This window comes from Rhincodon typus, chromosome 35, assembly GCF_021869965.1.
Source record: "Rhincodon typus isolate 14 chromosome 35, sRhiTyp1.1, whole genome shotgun sequence".
In the NCBI taxonomy this organism is placed as follows: domain Eukaryota; kingdom Metazoa; phylum Chordata; class Chondrichthyes; order Orectolobiformes; family Rhincodontidae; genus Rhincodon; species Rhincodon typus.
In genome coordinates, this window is record NC_063366.1 from 20,970,473 (window position 1) to 20,990,643 (window position 20,171).

The following is a 20,171-nucleotide window of genomic DNA, read 5'->3' on the forward strand; positions in this document are numbered from 1 at the left end:
ACAGTGGGGTGGACAGGCAGAGAGATGGAGAGGCAGAGAGGTGCAGATACAGTGGTGTAGACAGGCAAAGAGATGGAGAGTTGTTGGGAGGGGATTCCAAAGGTTAGGGCCAAGGCAGCTACTGACTGGGGGAGCTCAAGCAGCCAGAACGAGAGGAGGACTATGGAGCTGCAGGAGCCTGAAGAGACCAGCGAAGCCATGGAGATTTCTGCAAGAACATTGTGAGAACCGGGAGGTGCTGCTGGATTGGAATCCGATCTGGATCAGGGATCACAGGGTAGGACAGGGAGATGGGAATCCGAGAGAGTGAGGAGACAAGCATCTGGATGGGGTCCTGGCAGGAGAACAGTGTAAAGCCAGAGAGAGGGGAGGTTGTGTGGGGGTTTTCAGGGAGAGAGGGTCTATGACAGGACAGTGGGATGCATTAGACAGGGGGAGGCACTGGGTCTAAGTGTTACCTGAGTTAGGTCCTCTCCAGCCCCATACAGCAGCAGATATCCAGTCACCGGGGCTCTTGGGCTCTTCCAGGAGACCAGGCCTTCATTCGATGAGATGTCACTCACCGTCAGGTCCTTCGGCAGATCGGAACCTGAAAGAGCGAGAGAGAGAATGAGAGAGAATGAGAGGGAGAGGGAGGGAGAGAGAGGGAGAGAGAGGGAGACAGTGAGAGGGAAAGAGAGGGAGAGAGAGAGACAGACAGACAGAGAGAGGCAGAGAGAGAGGCAGAGAGAGTGAGTGAGAGAGAGTGAGTGAGTGACAGAGAGAGAGAGAGAGAGACAGTGAGAGAGAGAGACAGTGAGAGAGTAAGAGAGTGTGTGTGTGTATGAGTAAGAGAGAGAGACAGAGAGAGAGAGAGTGAGGGAGTGAGAGAAAGTGAGACAGAGAGTGAAAGAGAGAGAGAGAGAGAGTGTGTCTGTGTGTGAGAGAGGGAGAGAAAAGCTGAGGCTCTTACCAGCTCAGAACAGCTGAAAACCCCCCAAGGGGCACAGAAAGCAGAGAACGGGAGGCAGACTGGGTCTGCACTCTGTCCCATAGCCCACTCCACCAAATACTCACCAGTGACAAAACTGGTAGAGATTCTCGAACTGTTCCTGTCTCCGCTGACACTGTAGATATCCGCTGTGTACTCAGTGTTCACATTGAGATCAGTCAGCTGCAGTTCAGCTGAGTTACCGGGGACGTCCTGGCTGACAGAGGGACCTGGTACAAACAGGAAGGATAATCACTGAATTAATTCAGATCCAACTGGGATGTGGGTCAGTGTGTGTGTGTTCCTGTATGGGTTTGGGATATACGGACAGTTTGCTCCCCTCATGCGGGGATCGTGCTGAGCTTGGATATCTGTGCAGGACATTACCGTAGCCGCTGTACTGCCCCACTCACCAGCTTTGCTGCCGTAGGTGATAGTGTAGTGGTCGATGGGAGCGATCGCGGGTCTCCAAACCAAGAGGGCCATCACTTCGGTCACATTAACAGCTTTCAGATCAGTCGGAGCATCTGGGGCTGAATGAACACAAACAGAATCCAGAGATTCTGTGAGCTGCACAGACAAAGTGGTTCCCTGTTCTCTGCCTGAAACCTTGTCCAACTGGCACAGTGCCTCGTTGACCCCAGGCTGTGGACACTGATCTGGTTAATTCCTGCTTCCTCTCATTCAGGCCAGTACAATGTTAGCCCCACACCACACCAACAAGCTTTGATTTTCTGAAACAGCCTTTGGTGTAGTGTCATATCAAATACAGTCTGCAGTCCTAAGTACATGTGTCCACTGGCTCCTCTCTGTCGCAGCACGTTACTTCCTCAAAGAACTCTAAAACATTTTCACCAAACCATGTTGACTCTGCCCAATTACCTTGAATTTTCATAAATGCCCTCCTTTTCCATTTGTAATCGGAGCTTAAGCACCTTCTCTGTGATAATGTTGAGCTTAGTCTCCTGTAGTTTCCTCTTTTTAGTCATTCTCCCTTCTTCAGGAATGGAATTACAGACACCTTATTCACAAAGAAAGCGAGGAACAGGGTGGAGGAATGTTGTTGTTGTTGGTCTGGGAGGAGTTGGGCAAATGGGTAGGTGGAGAAGGGGGTGGTCCCAGGGGAGTGGATGGAGGACTGCAATGAAGGAAGGGGTGTGGGGAATTGGAATGGGATAGGAGAAAGGGAAGGGGGTGAGGCTCAGCAAATGCTACTCGGGGTAGGAGTGAGATAGCGGCCTGGAGAGTGAGGCAAGGCGAGGTTAGTAAGTTTGCAGATGATACAGAGATTGGTGGTATAGTGGATGGTGAAGAAGGTTATCAGGGAATGTAACAAGATCTTGGTTAACTGAACCGGTGGCCTGAGGAATAGCAGACGGAGTTTTATTTAGATAAATGCAAGGTGTTGCATTTTGGTGGCTCAAAACAGGGGAAGACTTACACAGCCAACGGTAGGGCCCTGGGGAATGTTATAGAACAAAGAGATCTAGGGGTACAGGTACATAGCTCCTTGAAAGTGGAATCACAGGTAGACAGGGTGGTGAAGATGATTTTGACATGCTTGCTGTCATTGGTCAGAGCATTGAGTATAGGAGTTGGAACGCCTTGTTGCAGCTGTACAAGACACTGGTGAAGCCACATTTCGAGTACTTTGTGCAATTCTGGTCACCCTACTATTGAAAGGATTTTATTAAACTAGAAAGAGTGCAGAAAAGATTTACTCGGATGTTACCGGGACTGGAACGTTTGAGTTATAAAGAGAGGTTGGTTAGGCTGGGTCTTTTTTCCTGCAGCGTAGGAGACTGAGAGGTAACCTTATGGAGGTTTATGAGATGCATAGGAAAGATAGATTAGCCAACAGCTTTTCCCTGTGGTTGGAGAGTCTAAAACTAGACAACATAGGTCATAGTCAGAGAGTCATAGAGACATACAGCAGAGCAACAGACCCTTCAATCCAACCAGCCGATGCCGAACATAATCCCAAACTGATCTAGACCCATCTAGTATCCATCCAAATGTCTTTTAAACATTGTAACTGCACCCGCATCCACCACTTCCTCAAGTTCATTCCAAACGCGAACCACCCTCTATGTAAAAAAGATTGCCTCTCATGTCTTTTTAAGATCTCTCTCCTCTCACCTTCAAGCCCCCTAGTCTTGAAATTTCCCATCTTAGGGAAAAGGCAACTACCTCTCATTGTTTAATAAACAAGTTTAATAAACTTGTATCAGGTCACCTCTCAGCCTCCCAAGCTAAAGTGAAAAAAGTCCCAGCCTATCCAGCCTTTCTTTATATCGCACACCTTCCATACCCTGCAACATCCTGGTAAATCTCTTCTGAACCCACTCCAGCTGGATAATATCCTTCCTATAACAGGGCAGCCAGAACTCCAGAAGAGTACAATATTCCAGAAGAGGCCTCTCCAATGTCCTGTACAAGGTTTAAGGTAGAGATACAAAGAGGTTCAGAGGGGCAATTTTTTTTTCACACAGAGGGTGGTGAGTGTCTGCAGCAGGCTACCAGAGGGAGTGCTGGAGGCGAGTACAATTTCATTGCCTAAGAAATATTTGGACAGTTACATGGATGGGACAGGCATGGAGGGATATGGAGCAAACACAGGCAAAAGGGACTAGTTTACACTGTGAAAACTGGGCAGCCCTGGGCAAGTTGGGCCTGTTTCCATGCTGTAGACCTCTGTGTCTCTAGGAGTACCTCAGCCCCAGGGGGAGCGGTCGAATCTGGGGGGAGTGCGTGCTGGAGTTCTAACTCACTGAGCGACACCCAGCCCCCATTCCCGCTCCCACCACGTCCTCCCACTCCTCTCCCCACCTTGCCTCATGAACTTTCCACCCAGCAATCCCCCACCTCTTCATTTGAACCCCACCACCCCCCATCTGGCCCCACCCACTCCCACCTCACTCACCGGTAGTGAAGCGGTCCAGGATGGACGGACTCTCAGCGGGCCCTCGCATGGCCACCAGGGTGACCTCATACGGAGTATCTGGGAGCAGGTCCCTCAGAGTGACGCGAGTCTTTGTGCCATCGATCACCACGCTCCTCGATTCACCTGAAACGACACGGCACTGCCATTGGGGCCGGTGGGGGTGGGGGGTGTTTGGGAGGCGGGGACGGCGGCGGGGGGGGAGCTCAGTCGACATTCACCAGTGCGTTGTGGTTAAATGTTACTGAGGTTCGGCACACAAAAGGGTTAAGGGTTGCCACCATGCACTGCGCCAGAGGTTAAAGGTCAGTGACACACGCACAGGAGGTGACACTCTCTGTTGACCCTCCAAGGGTTAAAGGTCACTGAGCTAAAGTTCAGTTGCCTGAACACGTTGGGGGTCAGTTGCCTTGACTGAATGGCTAGTACACACGTACCAACACACACCCACACCGAGTTAGTGACCGAACACGAGTCCTGGCCTAGCCCGCCACCCTCTCACCTCGTTTTCTCGGGACGTAGGAGATCTTGAAGTTATCGACAGGGGCTGACGGTGCTGCCCAGTGGACAGTGACTGAGCTGTCTGTGAGGTCGGAGAAACTCAGTCTGCTCGGACTCTCTTGAGCTGCAATTAAAATGAAGAAAAAAGAGAACATAACAATCCCTGAGCGACTCACTCAAGCACTCCCCTGATGCAGCGACCAGTGGAGCCATGACAGATGGAGCCAGAGGGGAAGGGTGTAGGCATGAATAATTCCCCAAACCGTGTAAATGGCAACAGACTCTTCAACAGTCCCCTGTCTGAAGAAAAGGAAAATGTTTCCTCAAGCCCAAGAGGCCGTGACCTCAAGCCTTATTTTAATCAATCCTAGACCACATTTCATGTCTACCTCTCACAAAGGCCTTTGTAAACTGGCAAAACGTTTCTTACTTTACTGAAAGGGCCCCCCGGTGCCACAGATCCTTCCAATGGAGACAGGAGAGGAGCACCATGGGACATGTGATAGCTTACCCACCATGCTTTGCAGGGCCCGGTATTCCCAATGGACACATGGGGCTGAAGGGACGGCATGGCTGCAGAATGATGTTCAGCAGTTGAACACTGACGAGGTACTTTGGTGAGGCAGCATAGACTCTTCCAATATCCTGCATCACGCTTCCCTTTACCCACCACCCTCTCCCCCTCCCTCCACCATGCCCCCCCAAACCCCTCCAAACAATGTATCAGCCAAGATCCCTGACCACTCTGAACCTTATCAGACACTCATGGGAACATGTCAGGTATTTAATGTAACAAACCAGTGGACTTTTCAAGCTGATGCCTCACCTTGACCGTCCAGTGTTACCTTCGACCAGTCAAACCTCGGGCTGGCATGAATTATCCATCATTCCCTTTGTGCTGCCCTACCACTCCAAGCAGAGATATACTGGAGTGATAGCAGAGGCAGGTCGGTGGAACGAAGGGGATGGAGGTGGAAGGCGGTCGTGACTGTAGACGATTGGAACCTCAGATCTTGGACGCACTTCTCCTTGAACCAGTGGGTAGGAAGGAGGGGGAGTGTTACAGACAGAACAGGGTAGGCGTGTGCACTCTCGGTCTGCCCCAATCCCCAGTGTGCCTATACGGAGCGTCCCAGTACGGAGAGGAGTTCAGGAAGAAACAGTCAACCACAACACTGCCCCGTCATCCGTGCTGTTACACACTGACTGTAAACAGAAACAAATCCTGGGCCTAGGCCCAACTAGGATGAGAGAGAGTGTCCCAGGTAGGAACGCAATTCTCCAGACTCTGGACTGTAAAAAAAAATCCAGTGGTAAAATTATTAACGCTGTGAACAAGCTCCTAAATTGGGGTGAAATGGTGATGAGTGAAGAGCTAAATGAATAAAGAGAGCAGAGGCAGTGTAACCCTGAGGACACCAAGGCCTGTCAGTACCTGTTCGTGCCACAATGGGAATGGGCTCTGTTCGCCGGTTCTGTAATACGCCATAGAGAGAGATGAGGTACTCGGTGCTGGGGGCGAGGTTGGCGATGGAGACACTACGGAGGTTGCCTGGCACTGTGACCTCCTTGACCTCCAGCTGCCCGACCTCCAGCTGCCCCTCGGAGTCTCTGTATTGGACCAAGAAAGAGTCAAAGGCCCCTTCCTCCACGGCCCAGCTGAGCTTGAGGCTGCGAGTGTTGATATCAGAGACTGACAGCCTTCCCAGGGCACTGACACCAACAGTATGAACAGGAACCTCTAGGGAGAGGAGGAAACGGATGGTTAACTGGGTGCAAGAGGTGGTGTGGAGGGAGAAGGTTGTGGAGAGAAAACACAAAAGGATTGCTTGCATCAAAATCTGCACTTGTCCAAGTCTAGTGACAGAAACCAAATACAACCCAAATCTACACCCTTTTACTCCTGAATGCATGAGTAAGTAATTCTGCTCACCTCCTATTGGATTCCAGCATCCAATAACTCACTCCTGGGTATCTGTTATTCTCTACATAAATTGGACTCTAATCTGTACCAACCTCCCAGGTATTCGTTATTCTATACATAAACTCCACTAACCCCTCGAATAGACTCCAGTCTGTAACTCTCTCCTGGGCATCTGTTATTCTCTACATAAACCCTCAATTGGACTCTAATCTGTACCAACCTCCCAGGTATTCGTTATTCTACACATAAACTCCACTAACCCCTCGAATAGACTCCAGTGTGTAACTCTCTCCAGGGTACCTGCTATTCTGTATATAACCTGCCTGAACCCCTCAACTAAATTCCAGCTTGTATTTCATTCCTGGCTACCTGTTATTCTACACGTAAACTACTGAAACTCCTCAAACAACAAGGCGTAGAGCTGGATGAACACAGCAGGCCAAGCAGCATCATAGGAACAGGAAGGCTGACGTTTCGGGCCTAGATCCTTCTTCAGAAACTCCTCAGTTCAGTTTCTAACTCACGCTATACTATGGGTTATATTGTATGAATGATGACGAATTCTGTGAATGCACGAGAGATTCTCTTCTGAAGTGAACACTGTGAGGAAGAAATAAATGCCTTCCAAAATTATTTTATCCTTGACCGTTCGAAATTGGAGACAATCATGAATCTGGAAATAACACACAGTTAGTGACCTCTATATTTCACACTGAAGAATGTTTTCTCTGAAGATAAAACTCTAGCTTGTAATCTGAGGAGAAGAGGAAAACGGAAAACGGGAAGCCAAACATATTCAACATAAACTTTGACCTGTGTATGCATGTGTAAAAATCTACACAACCAAGCCTTGCAGTAAGAAAAGCTTCATTGGATTTACCTCATTTTGCACCTCTTTATAAAGCAGGAACTATTAACACTGAAGCATAATTTACCCAATCGCACCACAGCAATGCCCAATAGGCTGGAGCATCCAGCCATGCTATCACCTGTCTTAAAATGGCGGCAGTTTCCTTGGCGACAGAAGCAATTTGAGAACAAAATGAAATATTTTCTTGCTCTCAGCCTCAAGAGATTGCATGAGAGCAGAGAGAAAGAGAGAGAGATGGAGGGAGAAAATATTTCATGAGGAGTGGAAAAACCGAGAATAGCGTTCGATCCATTCCTGGATCGCAAGTACCTGTGATGGTCATAAGAGCCACCAATGGCTTGGAGAGTTGGTCATTGGACACCCCATAGAGGTAAATGGTGTAGTTGGTCGTAGGCCTTAGGCCTGTGATGAGGGCCGAGCGGTGATCACCAGTTACCGTGATATTCTGCAGAAGTTCAGACTCCTGAGCTTTATACTGTATCAGGAAGGAGTCAAAGACGGTGTCAGCTGACCACGAGAGGAGGAAGGAGTCAGCTGTGATATTCGAGAACGAAAGGCTCCCAAATGTGCCGGATTTCACCAACTCTTTCTCTGCTGAAGCTAAAAGGAGGAGGAAGAGATACACAACACTTTACTGTTGGAGGAACAGCTGCTGTTCAACTATGAGAAGAACTTCCTTACAATTTCTAGGTGAGAACACCATGGGATCAGTCAGTAGTTTATGTTAGTGTCGTGTAATTGTGGAATCACCTGGCACAGGGAGAGGCCATTTGACCATCATGGCTGTGCCTGGTCTTTCAAAGCGCTTCCCAGTTAGTCCCTTGCTGTTTATCCCGAGTGACTTGTTCCCCTTCGACTATACAATGATTTCCCTCCGGACTGTTTTTATGAATCTGATTCCATCAAACCTTCAGCCAGTGTAGATCACAACAACCTGTTCTGTGAATAAAAAAGCTTCCCCATCTCCCAATCTTTGTTCAGTAATCTGAAATGTCTGACTTCCATTACTGTTACTCCAGCCACAGGAAGCAGTTTCTCCTCATTTGCTTGACCAAAACCCCTTGCAGTTTGGTAAATCTCCCCACATCTTTTTCTGCTCCAAGCAGAACAACCCTTAACTGTCAGGTGTACAACCAATTCAAGGGAATTTACAAAAAAAAACGAACCTTCCCAGCACACGCCACATGAACACACACTTGACAAATGGACAATGAAAGTGGGGATTGTTCCAAGATGGCCGCTTCCCATGATGCATTGCAGGTTACAGGAGACAATAACGTACAGAATGGGAAAACTTCCAGTTCAGTGGTTGAAATAGTTTTGCTGAGGGGACCGGTTAGTGAGGAATACCTGCAGTGGTTATTACAGTGGTTAGTGGCCTAGTCCGTCTGCTGCCGGAGAGCCCAGAGAGAGAAATCAGGTACTTGGTACCAGGCCTCAGGCCTTCAATGAAGGACGAATGTTGATGAGCAGGCACTGTGAAGTTCTGCACCTCCTCAGATCCTTCCACTCCGTACTGGATCAGAAAGGAATCAAAGCCACTTTCGGCTGCCCAAAAGATTTGGAGGGAATCCTGCGTGACATTGTTCCCTGAAAGGCGGATCAGTTTACTCAGCCTGCTGGGCTTTACACCATTGGTATCTACGGAAACTGGAGAGAAAGCACAGAGAAATAAAATCGCAATTTAAAGACTGTACTCTGGATAAAAGCCCCTTCGCTGTAAACTAGTGGGGCTAAACCGTACCCAAACTTTACTCTTTAAGGTTGGTTTCAGTATCCACAGTTCCAACAGGAAGATGGATGGATTTCACAACAAACAGGTCGAAGAGAAGACACCACATCTAAGCCTAGGCATTTGCAGAAGCTGCTGCTCTGTATTTCTCAGCTGGCTCTGAGATCCTGTGGGATAAAGACCTGACCGGTGTGTGTTTCCATGGATTGGGAGCTGGGATTTGGAATTCAGGTGCAGGGATATCCGACTGGTTCACTGGGGAAGAGACACTGCCAGCAGAAGTAAAGAAACCACAGCTTCTGGTACAGGGGGTCTGGACCACTGTAGATCAATAAGATGCATTTATCATATAGATTATGGTATATCTCACATATAGACAATGGCACACAGTCAGAATTATTTATACCACAGATTAAGATAACTCCACAAACCTATAAGCACTACATTTGGTACAGATTCACTGAGTTATATTGTGACAAAAAGTATATAATTTATAGACACCAATATTATTTTTTAAGAGTTTGGATATTAAACTAGTGGCATATGTGTATTAATCTTTTTTGTGAAGGGGTTTAAAATTAACTAAGCTTTTTTTTGGTTTATTTTGACTGTATGTTCCAGTATAAGTCGAAACAGCTACAAGTATTGTATGTTATGTATCAGATCCATAGATATATACATACCGTATGTTTAACAAATCCACAGAGCTATATACATAACGTATATATAAATCCACAGAGATATATACACTGTAGATTATGGCACAAGTCCATGGAGCTCTATATACTCTATGTTATGATATAAATCTACAGAGCTATGCACACTGTATATTATGGTACAGATTCACAGAGCTATATATAGTGTATATTATGATATAAAACCACAGAGCTATATACACTTTATATTATGTTATAAAACACAGTTTTATATACACTGTACATTGTGGTAGAGAACCACAGAGCTGTATACACCGTATATTATGTTAGAGAATCGCTGAATATATACATTGTATATTGTGATAGACAACCACAGAGCTATACACACTGTATGTTACGGTAGACAACCAGGTTGCTGTATACACTGTATATTGTGGTAGAGAACCAAAGAGCTGTATACACTGTATATTATGGTAGAGAACCACACAGTTGCATTAACTGTATATTATGGCAGTGAGCCATATGGTTGTATACACTGTAAATGTTAGAGAACCACAGGGCTATATACACCGCATGTTATGGTAATGAACCATAGAGCTGTATACACTGGATATATTAGAGAACCACAAAGCTATATACACTGTATATTATGGTAATAAACCACAGTGCTGCATACACTGTATATTATGGTAGTCGGCTAAACTCACAGAAGCAGCAACAAGACCACTGGAAATTCACAATATAATGAGTGGTGCTGCTCTGGCACCAGAGAGAGAGAGAGAGAGAGAGACCATGAATAAACAGCCAGACAGGAAGCAGTACGTCTTTGGTAGTTTTACAGAAGAGTTTCAATTTCAAGGGAGATGGCAGAACAATGTTCCAGTTGTGCCAGTGGGATGGCAGGATACAGGGCACCGAGTACTGAGCCAATGAGTGAACCGTTCATAGTTTTCACCGACAGAAGAGGAAAGTAGGGAGTGATACATCCAGCAAGGGAGGAACAGGAGTCTGAGCTGGCACAAATAACCAACATCAGCCCCGGAATTTGACCCAGGAACACAGGACGTTCATAAACTGCTTCACATACCTTCCTCAGCAGGGAGTGATCAGGAAATCTTGCAGATGGTCACAGGATGAGGACTAGAGAGATGGCAAGGAATGAGGATTGAAGAGATGATAAGGAATGGGGATTGAAGAGATGGCGAGTAATGGGAATTGAAAAGATGGCAAGGAATGAGAATTGAATTAGAAAGGAGTTTAACATTTATTTCTGAATGTCGGTCTTAGGTCAACATTTGTTGCCTCTCTCTGACTGCCCTGGAGGGGTCAGTGTTGAGTTGCCACCGAGAAATGTTACATTCTGTTGGATGTGGGGACCCTCATTTGCACATTTCCAATGCGGCTTGTTAACACATTTCAGAGAGTGAAGACAACAACCATAGGGAAACAGCAGTGGCAGAAAGGTCAAGAAATAGAACTGAAAGATCAAAAGGGATGGAAAGAAATCATTCCTTGAATGAGGACAGAACGATATATTTACATAGAGGATACAAATATATAATTTGGAGAGGAGAGAAAGAGGCAGCGCACAAACTAAAGAAAAACCAGAGAAAGAAGGATGTGAGTTTCAAAGTTTGCACCAACTTCGGAAGAAAGTTGGTCAAAATGAAACTCGCCATTTGTGGCGGTTTGGCAAAGGAGGCCAAGGTTACCCTGTTGGCAGGGAAGCTCTCCAAGTCGGGAAATATTTGTCCGCTTTGTGCAAAGAGGAGCAATAAAAATATTTCCCGGCCTGCAAGAAGTTTTGCTGGGTGGTGTCACTACCTGTAGTCATCACGACGATTGATAGCGGGCTGGTGTGACGGCCCCTGTACACTCCATAAATGTAGATGGTGTACTTGGTGGTAGGCTTGAGGCCTACAAGGACGTACGATCGACGTTTACCAGACACCCGGAGCTTCCTCACGTCCTCGGAGCCCTGGGCTCTGTACTGAATGACATAGGAGTCAAAGGCCCACGGTGTCGACCAGGAGAGCTCCAAAGAGTCAGCTGTGATGTTAGAGACGGAGAGGCTGCCCAGGGCCTTCACCTGACTGGGCCTTACACCTTCCTTCACTAGAAGCAGGAGACAGAGAGAGAGGGTGTGTAAAATATCACATGACGACATTCCAAAGAGTGCCTGCCTGGGAAAAATAAAGAAGAACATGCAGACCCACAATGCTCTGCACCACTTCCGAACATTTCAAAGCCAATAAAGTACGTCTGCAGTGTTACAGAGGGAGGAAATGGATTCACACATGGGAAGCTCCAAAAAAAAACAGCAGTTCCCAGATTATCAGACTTTTACTGATGTTGGTGAAGGAGAAAGTATTAGCCAAGGACAGAAGGGAGGACTTCTTGACACAGCGGTGCTGGGATCTTTTCCCTTCTGCTGAGGGAGCTGACATGGACTCGGTTTAATGTCTTACTTTAAAGACAGCGCCTCTGACAGTGTGGCACTCCTTGTAAATGTCAGCCTGCGTTCTGCAGGAGTCCCCGTAGGAGCAGAGACACACAGCCTCTGAGGCAGAGCCCGGAGTACGATAGAGAACAGAGTATTGTTAAATGTTTCCAGTTTAATACCAGTGCACAGTGACATCAGGGCACTTCAGCAGTGCAGAGAGCAATCAGTAAAGTGCAAGAGTCTGAGACACAGGTTATTCACACTTCAGGGGGTGCACTGTCTGAGACATGAGAGTCTGACAGTTAGCTGGGAGAGTTAAGGATTCATTTTCATGAATTGCTGCTACTTTAAACTCAACTTTGAGATTAGGACGGGAGACTGAGGATGCTTTGTGCAATGTTGGGGAACAATCCGTTTCGAACCAGAACCCATCCCTGTTCCTCTCAATGGGATTAACCAACAACTTGGAAAACAAGCCATCAGCCCAACTGGCTGACATTTCACGTGAACCTCCTCAATCCTTTAGCTCTGCATCTCAACCCCCAACTCCACCCCCAAAAACACACACAATGTCACCAGCGCTGAGAATTTTCCAAAGCTCATTCGAAAACAGAAGTGGTGGTTACCATAGTGACGGGCTCACTTTGCTGTGGACAGGGATGGGAAATCGAATTGAATCGGAGAAATTGCTGGGGGAAGTGGGATGGGGGCGGGGGGGCGGTGATAATTCCCAGTGTGCACAGTAGTTTTGCCTCTAGTTTGATCACAAGGTACCTGTGGTGGAAGCCACAAAGGCCATCAGTTTTGTGACTTGGCTTTGAAAGACCCCGTAGAGATAGATGGTGTATTTGGTGCTAGGCTTGAGGCCTGTGATGAAGAATGACCTCTGATCTCCAGCCACGGTCAGATTGCTCAAACTCTGGGAGCCATGGGCTCGGTACTGGATCAGAAAGTATTCATACACTCGGCCCACCATCCAGGCGAGCTGCAGAGAGTCTGCTGTGATGTGAGGTACACCGGGTGGGAGCGGGGCCCTCGCTGTTGGACTAACTTCGTCCGTGGAGCCTAAGGAGAAAAATGGGATGAAAACTGTTACCGGTTGGAATGATGTGTCATCAACGACCAACAGAACCACAGAATGGTCACAGCCCAAAAGCAGGCCAACTGGCCCATCAAGTCTGTGTTGTGTCTCTGCAAGAGCAACTCTCCTAATCCCCACTCCCCCACCTTTCTCCTCTAGGCCTGATCTCTTCAGGTAATGATCCGATTTCATTTCAAAACTTTGATTCCATCACACTGTCAGGATTTGAGCCACTCGCTGCAGGAGAACTCCCCTCCTGACAGCGCAGTGGGGTCTATCTACAGCACAAAGGACTGCAGCGCTTCAAGAAGCTGCCATTTTTCTAGGGTTACTAGGAAGACAGGGGCAATAAGATTGTGACTGAGCCAGCGACACTCACATGCCACAAACTAACAACAAAAACAAACATCTTTCCTCATGTCACTGCTTCCTTTGCCGATTACCTTAAGTCTGTGTCGCCTGGATCTTAATCCTTCCACCAATGGAAACAATTTGTCCTCATCCTCTCAGCCCAGACCCTCACCATTCTGATCACTTCCATCGGAGAGCCACCATTTGTCTTCTCAGAAGGAAACCCTTGACTGAAATCCTCAGTCTGTGAGAGCTCATGGGTAAAGACCAGGGCATGATGGGTAATGACGATTTCACGTAAGGTTTTTGTACTGAACTGGAATGCCCTGTGTGAAAGGCTGATGGGAGTAGATTCATTGGGAATTTTCAAACAGGGTTTTGGATGTATAGTTGAAAGGGAGAAATGTGCAGGGACGTAGGGAAACGTCGTGCTGGTCGGGAGTGGGGGAGAGCTCTCTCGGAGACTGGTACAGACTTGAGGGGCCAAATGGGCTGCTCTTTTTGCATTCAGAGATGCCAGGAACCCTGTGCATTATTGGAAGATCCAAAACTGGAAGCTCAGTTGTCACATAGACTCGGCAACATGGAAGCAACAGACAAAGATTTCGTCTCCGGGGAAGATTCCTAGCCCCCACCTACAAGCCAGCAAGGAGATAAGGTTATAACCGGATAGCTAACCTAACCTGATGGACAGAGAATACACAGCCAGCTTCCTGCAGTGATTCTAAACATGCAAGCAATTTTCAAATGGCAGTACGGAGGGGCAGTGGTCCTTAAATGATTTTCAAGGGCATATTTATGAATAGTCCCAGATGGAAAGAATCCTAGTTTGTTAAGTGGAGGTCAGAACGTCAGGAACACAGGCAGAATGGCACTGGGAAGTATTTACTGGAGAAGGAGCAAAAATGGAGAGAAAGAGAAAAAAAATGGTTCAGTGAGACAACAGTGAAATGATGTGACATGAAGAATATCAGTCTCGAGAGAAATAAAAAGACAAAATGCTATTAGAAATTCTTCTGAACTGAAAAGGTATGGAGGGAACCTCACAGATTGTGGATTGAAGAGATGGCAAGGAATGGGAATTGAAGAGATGGCAAAGGATGGGAATTGAAGAGATGGCAAGGAACGGGAATTGAAGAGATGGCAAGGAATGAGGATTGAAGAGATGGCAAGGAATGAGGATTGAGAGATGGCAAGAAATGAGGATTGAAGAGATGACAAGGGATGGGGATTGAAGAGATGGCAAGGAATGGGGATTGAAGAGATGGCAAGGAATGAGGATTGAGAGATGGCAAGAAATGAGGATTGAAGAAATGGCAAGTAATGGGAATTGAAGAGATGGCAAGGAATGGGGATTGAAGAAATGGCAAGTAATGAGGATTGAAGAAATGATGAGGAATGAGGATTGTAGAGATGATGAGGAATGACATGGATTCATTCTTTGATTGTGGGCAGGATTATGCACTTATATAAAGAATATAACCATATGATAGAGAGAAAGTGACAATCCTGTAAACAAACATCCATCGAGAGGTTAATGTGCAGAGCATGGAGGAACAGATTTCCCATGTAAGCTTTCTGGAACTCAGTGCTGGTCTGAGGGGAATGTTCCTGCTGTTTCCAGGCCTCAGAGCCCAGTGGCTCTGAAACCTGTGGCCTATGTCCGAAAAACAGAGACAGAAAACCACAGGAGCTGGCCAGACACCTATGCCTTGATACCCCGAGAGTTGCTACTGTATTCCTGAGCAGGTCTCACTGCTTTCTCAGAAGGAAATATTTGCCTTTTCCAATGAGGAATTGCTGAGGAAATATTTCCCATGCTGCTGCGGCCTGTGTACCTGCAGTAGTGACGGTAGTGGACAGGGGCGTTGTGTGACGACCACTCGAAACTCCGTAGAGGTAGAAGGTGTACTTGGTGGTAGGCCTGAGACCTGTGATGACGTGTGATTGATTGTGGCCACTCAGAGACTGTTTCTGCACCAGCTCTGACCCCTGGGCTCTGTACTGCACGACGTAGGAGTCATAGTCTCTGTGGGTCGTCCAGGACAGTCTGACCGAGTGAGGTGTCAGTGCCAAAGCAGAAAGGCTGGCCAGCTCCTTCCTCTCACTAGGCTCCATGACAACCGATCCTGTGGAAGCTGCAACAATATCAAATCGCATTTATACGGCACACTTGAAGCGGTAAAATGTCCCAAAACACTTCACACTGAACCAGGGCAGAAGGCACATGACCAAAGACAGTCAAAGAGTTTGATCGTAAGGAATAACTTATAGGAGGAGAGATTCAATGCGGGACTTTTGAGAGCTGAGGGCCCACGTTTTTTATTCATTAATGGGATGAGGGTGTCGCTGGCTAGGCAGCATATATTGCCCATCCCTAATTGCCCAGAGGGCAACTGTCCAGCGATAATACCACTAGGCCATCACCTCCCCGTTGGTGTGGCTGCCAACAGCGGAGGATTAAAATCAAGGAAACCTGTGAATGAGAGGAGCACGGTTTTCTCGGACCTTTATGGAACCAGAGCAGATTCTAGAGGTAGGGAGGGACCAAAGTCACAAAGTGATTTGAAGAGAAGAGTAAGAATTTTAAAATCAAGCTGCCACTTAACCAGCACCCAGAGGGGGAATGGGGGTAATGCTGAGCAGGATGGGATGGGATTTAGAATCGGGAGCAGATTCAGCTGGGAGGGTTATCGATAACTACACCGGAGTAAACATTAGGATGTAGGAGGAACACAAGGCAGCCTCGAGGGACCTGATGGGTAAATCTCTCCAAGGTCAGAGGTCATCCATGGCCAATCAACTGTTGATAAACGCTGGTAATTATGTGAGTGAGTGTGCATACCCATGTGTGTGTGCGCACGTGTGCATCTATGTGTGTGTGTGCATGCACACACATCTGCGTGTACGCATGTGTGTGTGTGCATCTGTGTGCACGAGTATCTATGTACGGAGGTGCGTGTACCCATGTATGTGTACGGAAGTATTTGTGTGTGTGTCTGTGTCTGCGTGGGAGGTGGGGAGTGTGATGGAGGCAGAGAGAGAAAACACAAGGAAAGTGTGGAATGAGAGAGTGGGAGACGGCTGAGTGCGAACAGAGTGACATGTACCTGTCTGACTGTATCCGTGTGCAACATTCCAGACAAAAATGGACAGCGGAAGCTCCCGCTGGATAAATATCACGGGAAATGGGATCCAGGCCCATAGGAAACAGGCAGCCCCTCATAAACCAATGGCTGAGAAACACCAATATCAGTAAAACAGAGCAATAAACAAGGATAAGTTTGTCACCAGGGCGACATAGTACATGCTGAGCTGTGTGCAATTATCACCTGAAAGATCTCAGGCTGCAGGTAGCACATCTGAAGCTTATGTCAAAACCCAATCTATCAGTTTCGTGGAAACAGTTGTGTTGAAAAGCAGGGAGAAAGTTGGGATAATCTGCACAGATAAGAGTTAAGAGTAAAACAGCAAACATGAATACATTCCTTACATTAATTGTTGAAAAAATACCTGCGGTGGTCACTTGACTGGTCAGTGGCTTTGTGCGCTGGCCCTTAGCGACCCCATAGAGTCGGACAGTGTAGATGGTGGTAGGCCTCAGGCCTTTGATGAAGGTTGACCTTTGGTCCCCAGTCACAGTTAGGTTGTACACTCCCCGGGGCTCTGCAGCACTGTACTGTATCAGAAAGGAATCAAAGCCTTTGCTCGCTGTCCAGGAGAGTTTGAAGGACTGAGTCGTGATATGAGAGACAGAAAGCTCGCCAAGTTTACTTGGCTTCAATGTGTCTTTAACTGCAGAGGCTAGGACAGGAAAAAGAGGCAAGATGTTACGTGGTAGCAAGGATGACTCGGAGGCTTGCAATCCCTTGTGGTACCAGTGGTGGAAGCCCAGAACCTCAAGAGGGAGACTGAATAAAAAGGAGGAAGCTGTAAGTGGCCTTAGAACAGGCCAAGGGACAGGAGGAGCCAGCACCTTACGTTAGCTTGTTTGATCAGATCATGGCTGATTTGCTGACTGAACTGATCCATTTCCCTACTTTACATTCCCTTTGCTACTCTTACACAATAAACCGTGTTCCACTTCAGTCTCGAAATCTCCAACTGATCCCCAGCACCCACTCCGAACAGCTGGGATCTAATCTTCACTTACTCCCCCATAGGCTCCCTACTCCTCCAACCAGATGTCGGCCTATCTCCACATCGATCCAATTAAACCCTTTGATCAGTGTGATCACTTTGATCAAATCTTCAGGACACAATCCGCCTTCAGGATGCAATCCACCTCCATAAACTAAGGCAGAAAATCCCATAGCAAAACAAAATCCAGAGGGCTCCTGTGGCACAGTGGTAGTGTCCCTACCCTACGCTGGGTACATAACCACTGTAACGCGGTATGTACAAATACCCTGTACTTTATTCACAAAAGTCGAGTGTCACTGACTTCCGATCTGATCTGTCAATACAAGGACAACTGGGACCCACGTGGAACCCAGATTGGGATGGTTCTTTGGCCTCTCCCACATGGGCAGCAAAGGAGATTCGAATAAAGATCAATTTGTGCAATGAAATGCAGGACTCAGATTCCACTTTAAACTCCCTCACCAATGACTGGAACTGACAGCGGGAAAGGGGAGAGCTGCACTGGTCTGCTATCAATGAACTGGTCCCTAATGGGGTAAGTCTGTTTGATATGACACCTCTTCCATTCGGTAGAGGACACGCCCCACAGTCGATCCCAGTCATACGTTGTGGTACTAAAAGAGCAGAGGTGTGGTGTCAATAGGCCCTAGTTCACCACAGGGACAGAAAAGAGACGCACGGTCCAACATGATACGATGACTGTGACTAGTCTGTGAGCAGCTCTGAAAACGAGCTGAGTCCTTGGCTGACAAATCCGACAAAAATACCCTGACACCATCCACTCCTGACAATTCAAAATAAAGTCAATGATCGTGAATCAGGCCCTGGCTCACAGCCGAGGGGAATGATCGAGTGATTCTGGGCAAGAAAAAAACACCAATCCCAGTGAGGAGACAAAGAAGAGACAGGAATGCTCCATAACCGTTCTGAGATTCTCCCCCCTCTCTCTCCCCCATCACAGAACTCACTCTAGCATTGAAAGGGCACTGAGCCCATTGAAGATGCTTCAAAAGTCAATGGTGCTCCAAGAAATGCAAGGTTTAATGGCACCTCACCATCAGCCAAAGCAGATTGTGAGAACAACAAAACCTTGCATTAATCGAGCACCATTGGAGCAATAAAACAGCCATCTGAGGCTTTTCAGATGGCATTTGACACAGAGTCATATCAAGAGATTTCAGGACAGGTGATGACAAGATTGACGAAAGAGACAGAATTGAAGAAGGGTCTTAAAGCAGTAAAGAGAGATATCTCTGTAACCTTTCTATCAGTGAACCAGGTAAACTCTGAGAGAGTGACAGGAAACATTGATTTGCACAGCCTTAATCATCCTGTGCGAGCTCAGCACGGCCCTGTGTCCAGTCCGCCTAGAGCCAGATGGAAAAGGAGCATCACGGAATTTGGGACTGCCACTGTGTTTAATAAACCCCATCATAACTTCATTGCCATCAGAGAAAATTGTTTCCTCAAGGAGCATCTATGTTATCGATTATTTCAAATCTCTGCCATCAGATTCGTGAACTCTTTGATTCAAAACAGTTTTGAGTCACAGAGATTGGTTAGAATTGACATACTGTGGCTGTGCCAACTCTGTGTAACACCAATTCGTATAGACCCTCTCCCCCATCTATTGCTGACTTCCCAACATATCATTTCACTTCAGAGATTGACTCAGTTCAGTTGGGAACTGAAGACATGCATTCCATGTTGATGTGAGACTGTTGATTGTCAAAATCCGTGAGGATTGCAGGACAAAGTTCAAATCTCTCCTGAGCTTTCACTGTTCGAATGTGGACAACCTGAACTTCTCCAGACTCTCATCATCATTAACGTTCCTCTTTCCTGGGACAATTCTCATCAATCTCCTCTGCAGCCTCTCAAAGTCCCTTCCTGAAGCCTGGTCCCTAAAGGATTGATAGAAAGGTCAGGAAGGAAACCGCTCCTACTCTCAGAACGTGTCACAGACACATCATCACTCAAGTGACCAAAGGGAGATTTTGATCATTGCTCTGAGCGCAATAGGCCAATGTAGAAAGGATGACCAAATATGATGTGTCACAGAGGTTTCACAGCAGAAGGTGTTTAGGTAAAGTCATTGGGGATGTAGATGATTCACAAAGATGAATCATAGGAGGATATTTATACACAGCTCACAATTACAGGTCAATGTTATAAATATGTCAGAAACCTGTACATCCCTGAACAAAGAGACAAGACCAGATTCGGAAACCTCAATGCTGCCCTGATGTGATAACTGGGCACCATCGCTTGTATCTTTGTGTTGGGCGTTTACCGAAATACCCGACGGACCTGCTCACTGACCGGTCCCTCCCCCATTGACTGGAGTTACTTGTTTCACTGCAGTCACCAGCCCAGAGAGACAACATCGCCATTGCTACCGATAAAATATACTGAGGCCTGAAAAGGAAGACAGAAGAGAGAAACGTGGTAAAAGCCTTTCAATGCATCAAATGAGGGATGGCCAATGAAAATATTTTCCCATAGTGGTAGCCAGTCGAAATGAGGAAAATATTTTCCGCTGATGTTCAGCAGTAGCT

At 47.1% G+C, this 20,171-nt stretch overlaps 1 protein-coding gene across 1 annotated transcript in view; it reads right to left on the bottom strand.

Annotated features, from left to right (window-relative positions):
• The window catches only part of LOC109922857 (tenascin-like), a 64,588-nt gene that overhangs the window by 19,183 nt on the left and 25,234 nt on the right, over nucleotides 1-20,171 (bottom strand). Inside the window, exons 8-12 of the mRNA XM_048616676.1 lie at nucleotides 4,414-4,536; nucleotides 3,894-4,037; nucleotides 1,384-1,503; nucleotides 1,057-1,200; nucleotides 459-589 (exon numbers count right to left, since the gene is read on the bottom strand). Of these exons, the coding sequence (XP_048472633.1) occupies nucleotides 459-589; nucleotides 1,057-1,200; nucleotides 1,384-1,503; nucleotides 3,894-4,037; nucleotides 4,414-4,536 (662 nt within the window). The remainder of the gene's footprint in view (nucleotides 1-458; nucleotides 590-1,056; nucleotides 1,201-1,383; nucleotides 1,504-3,893; nucleotides 4,038-4,413; nucleotides 4,537-20,171) is intronic.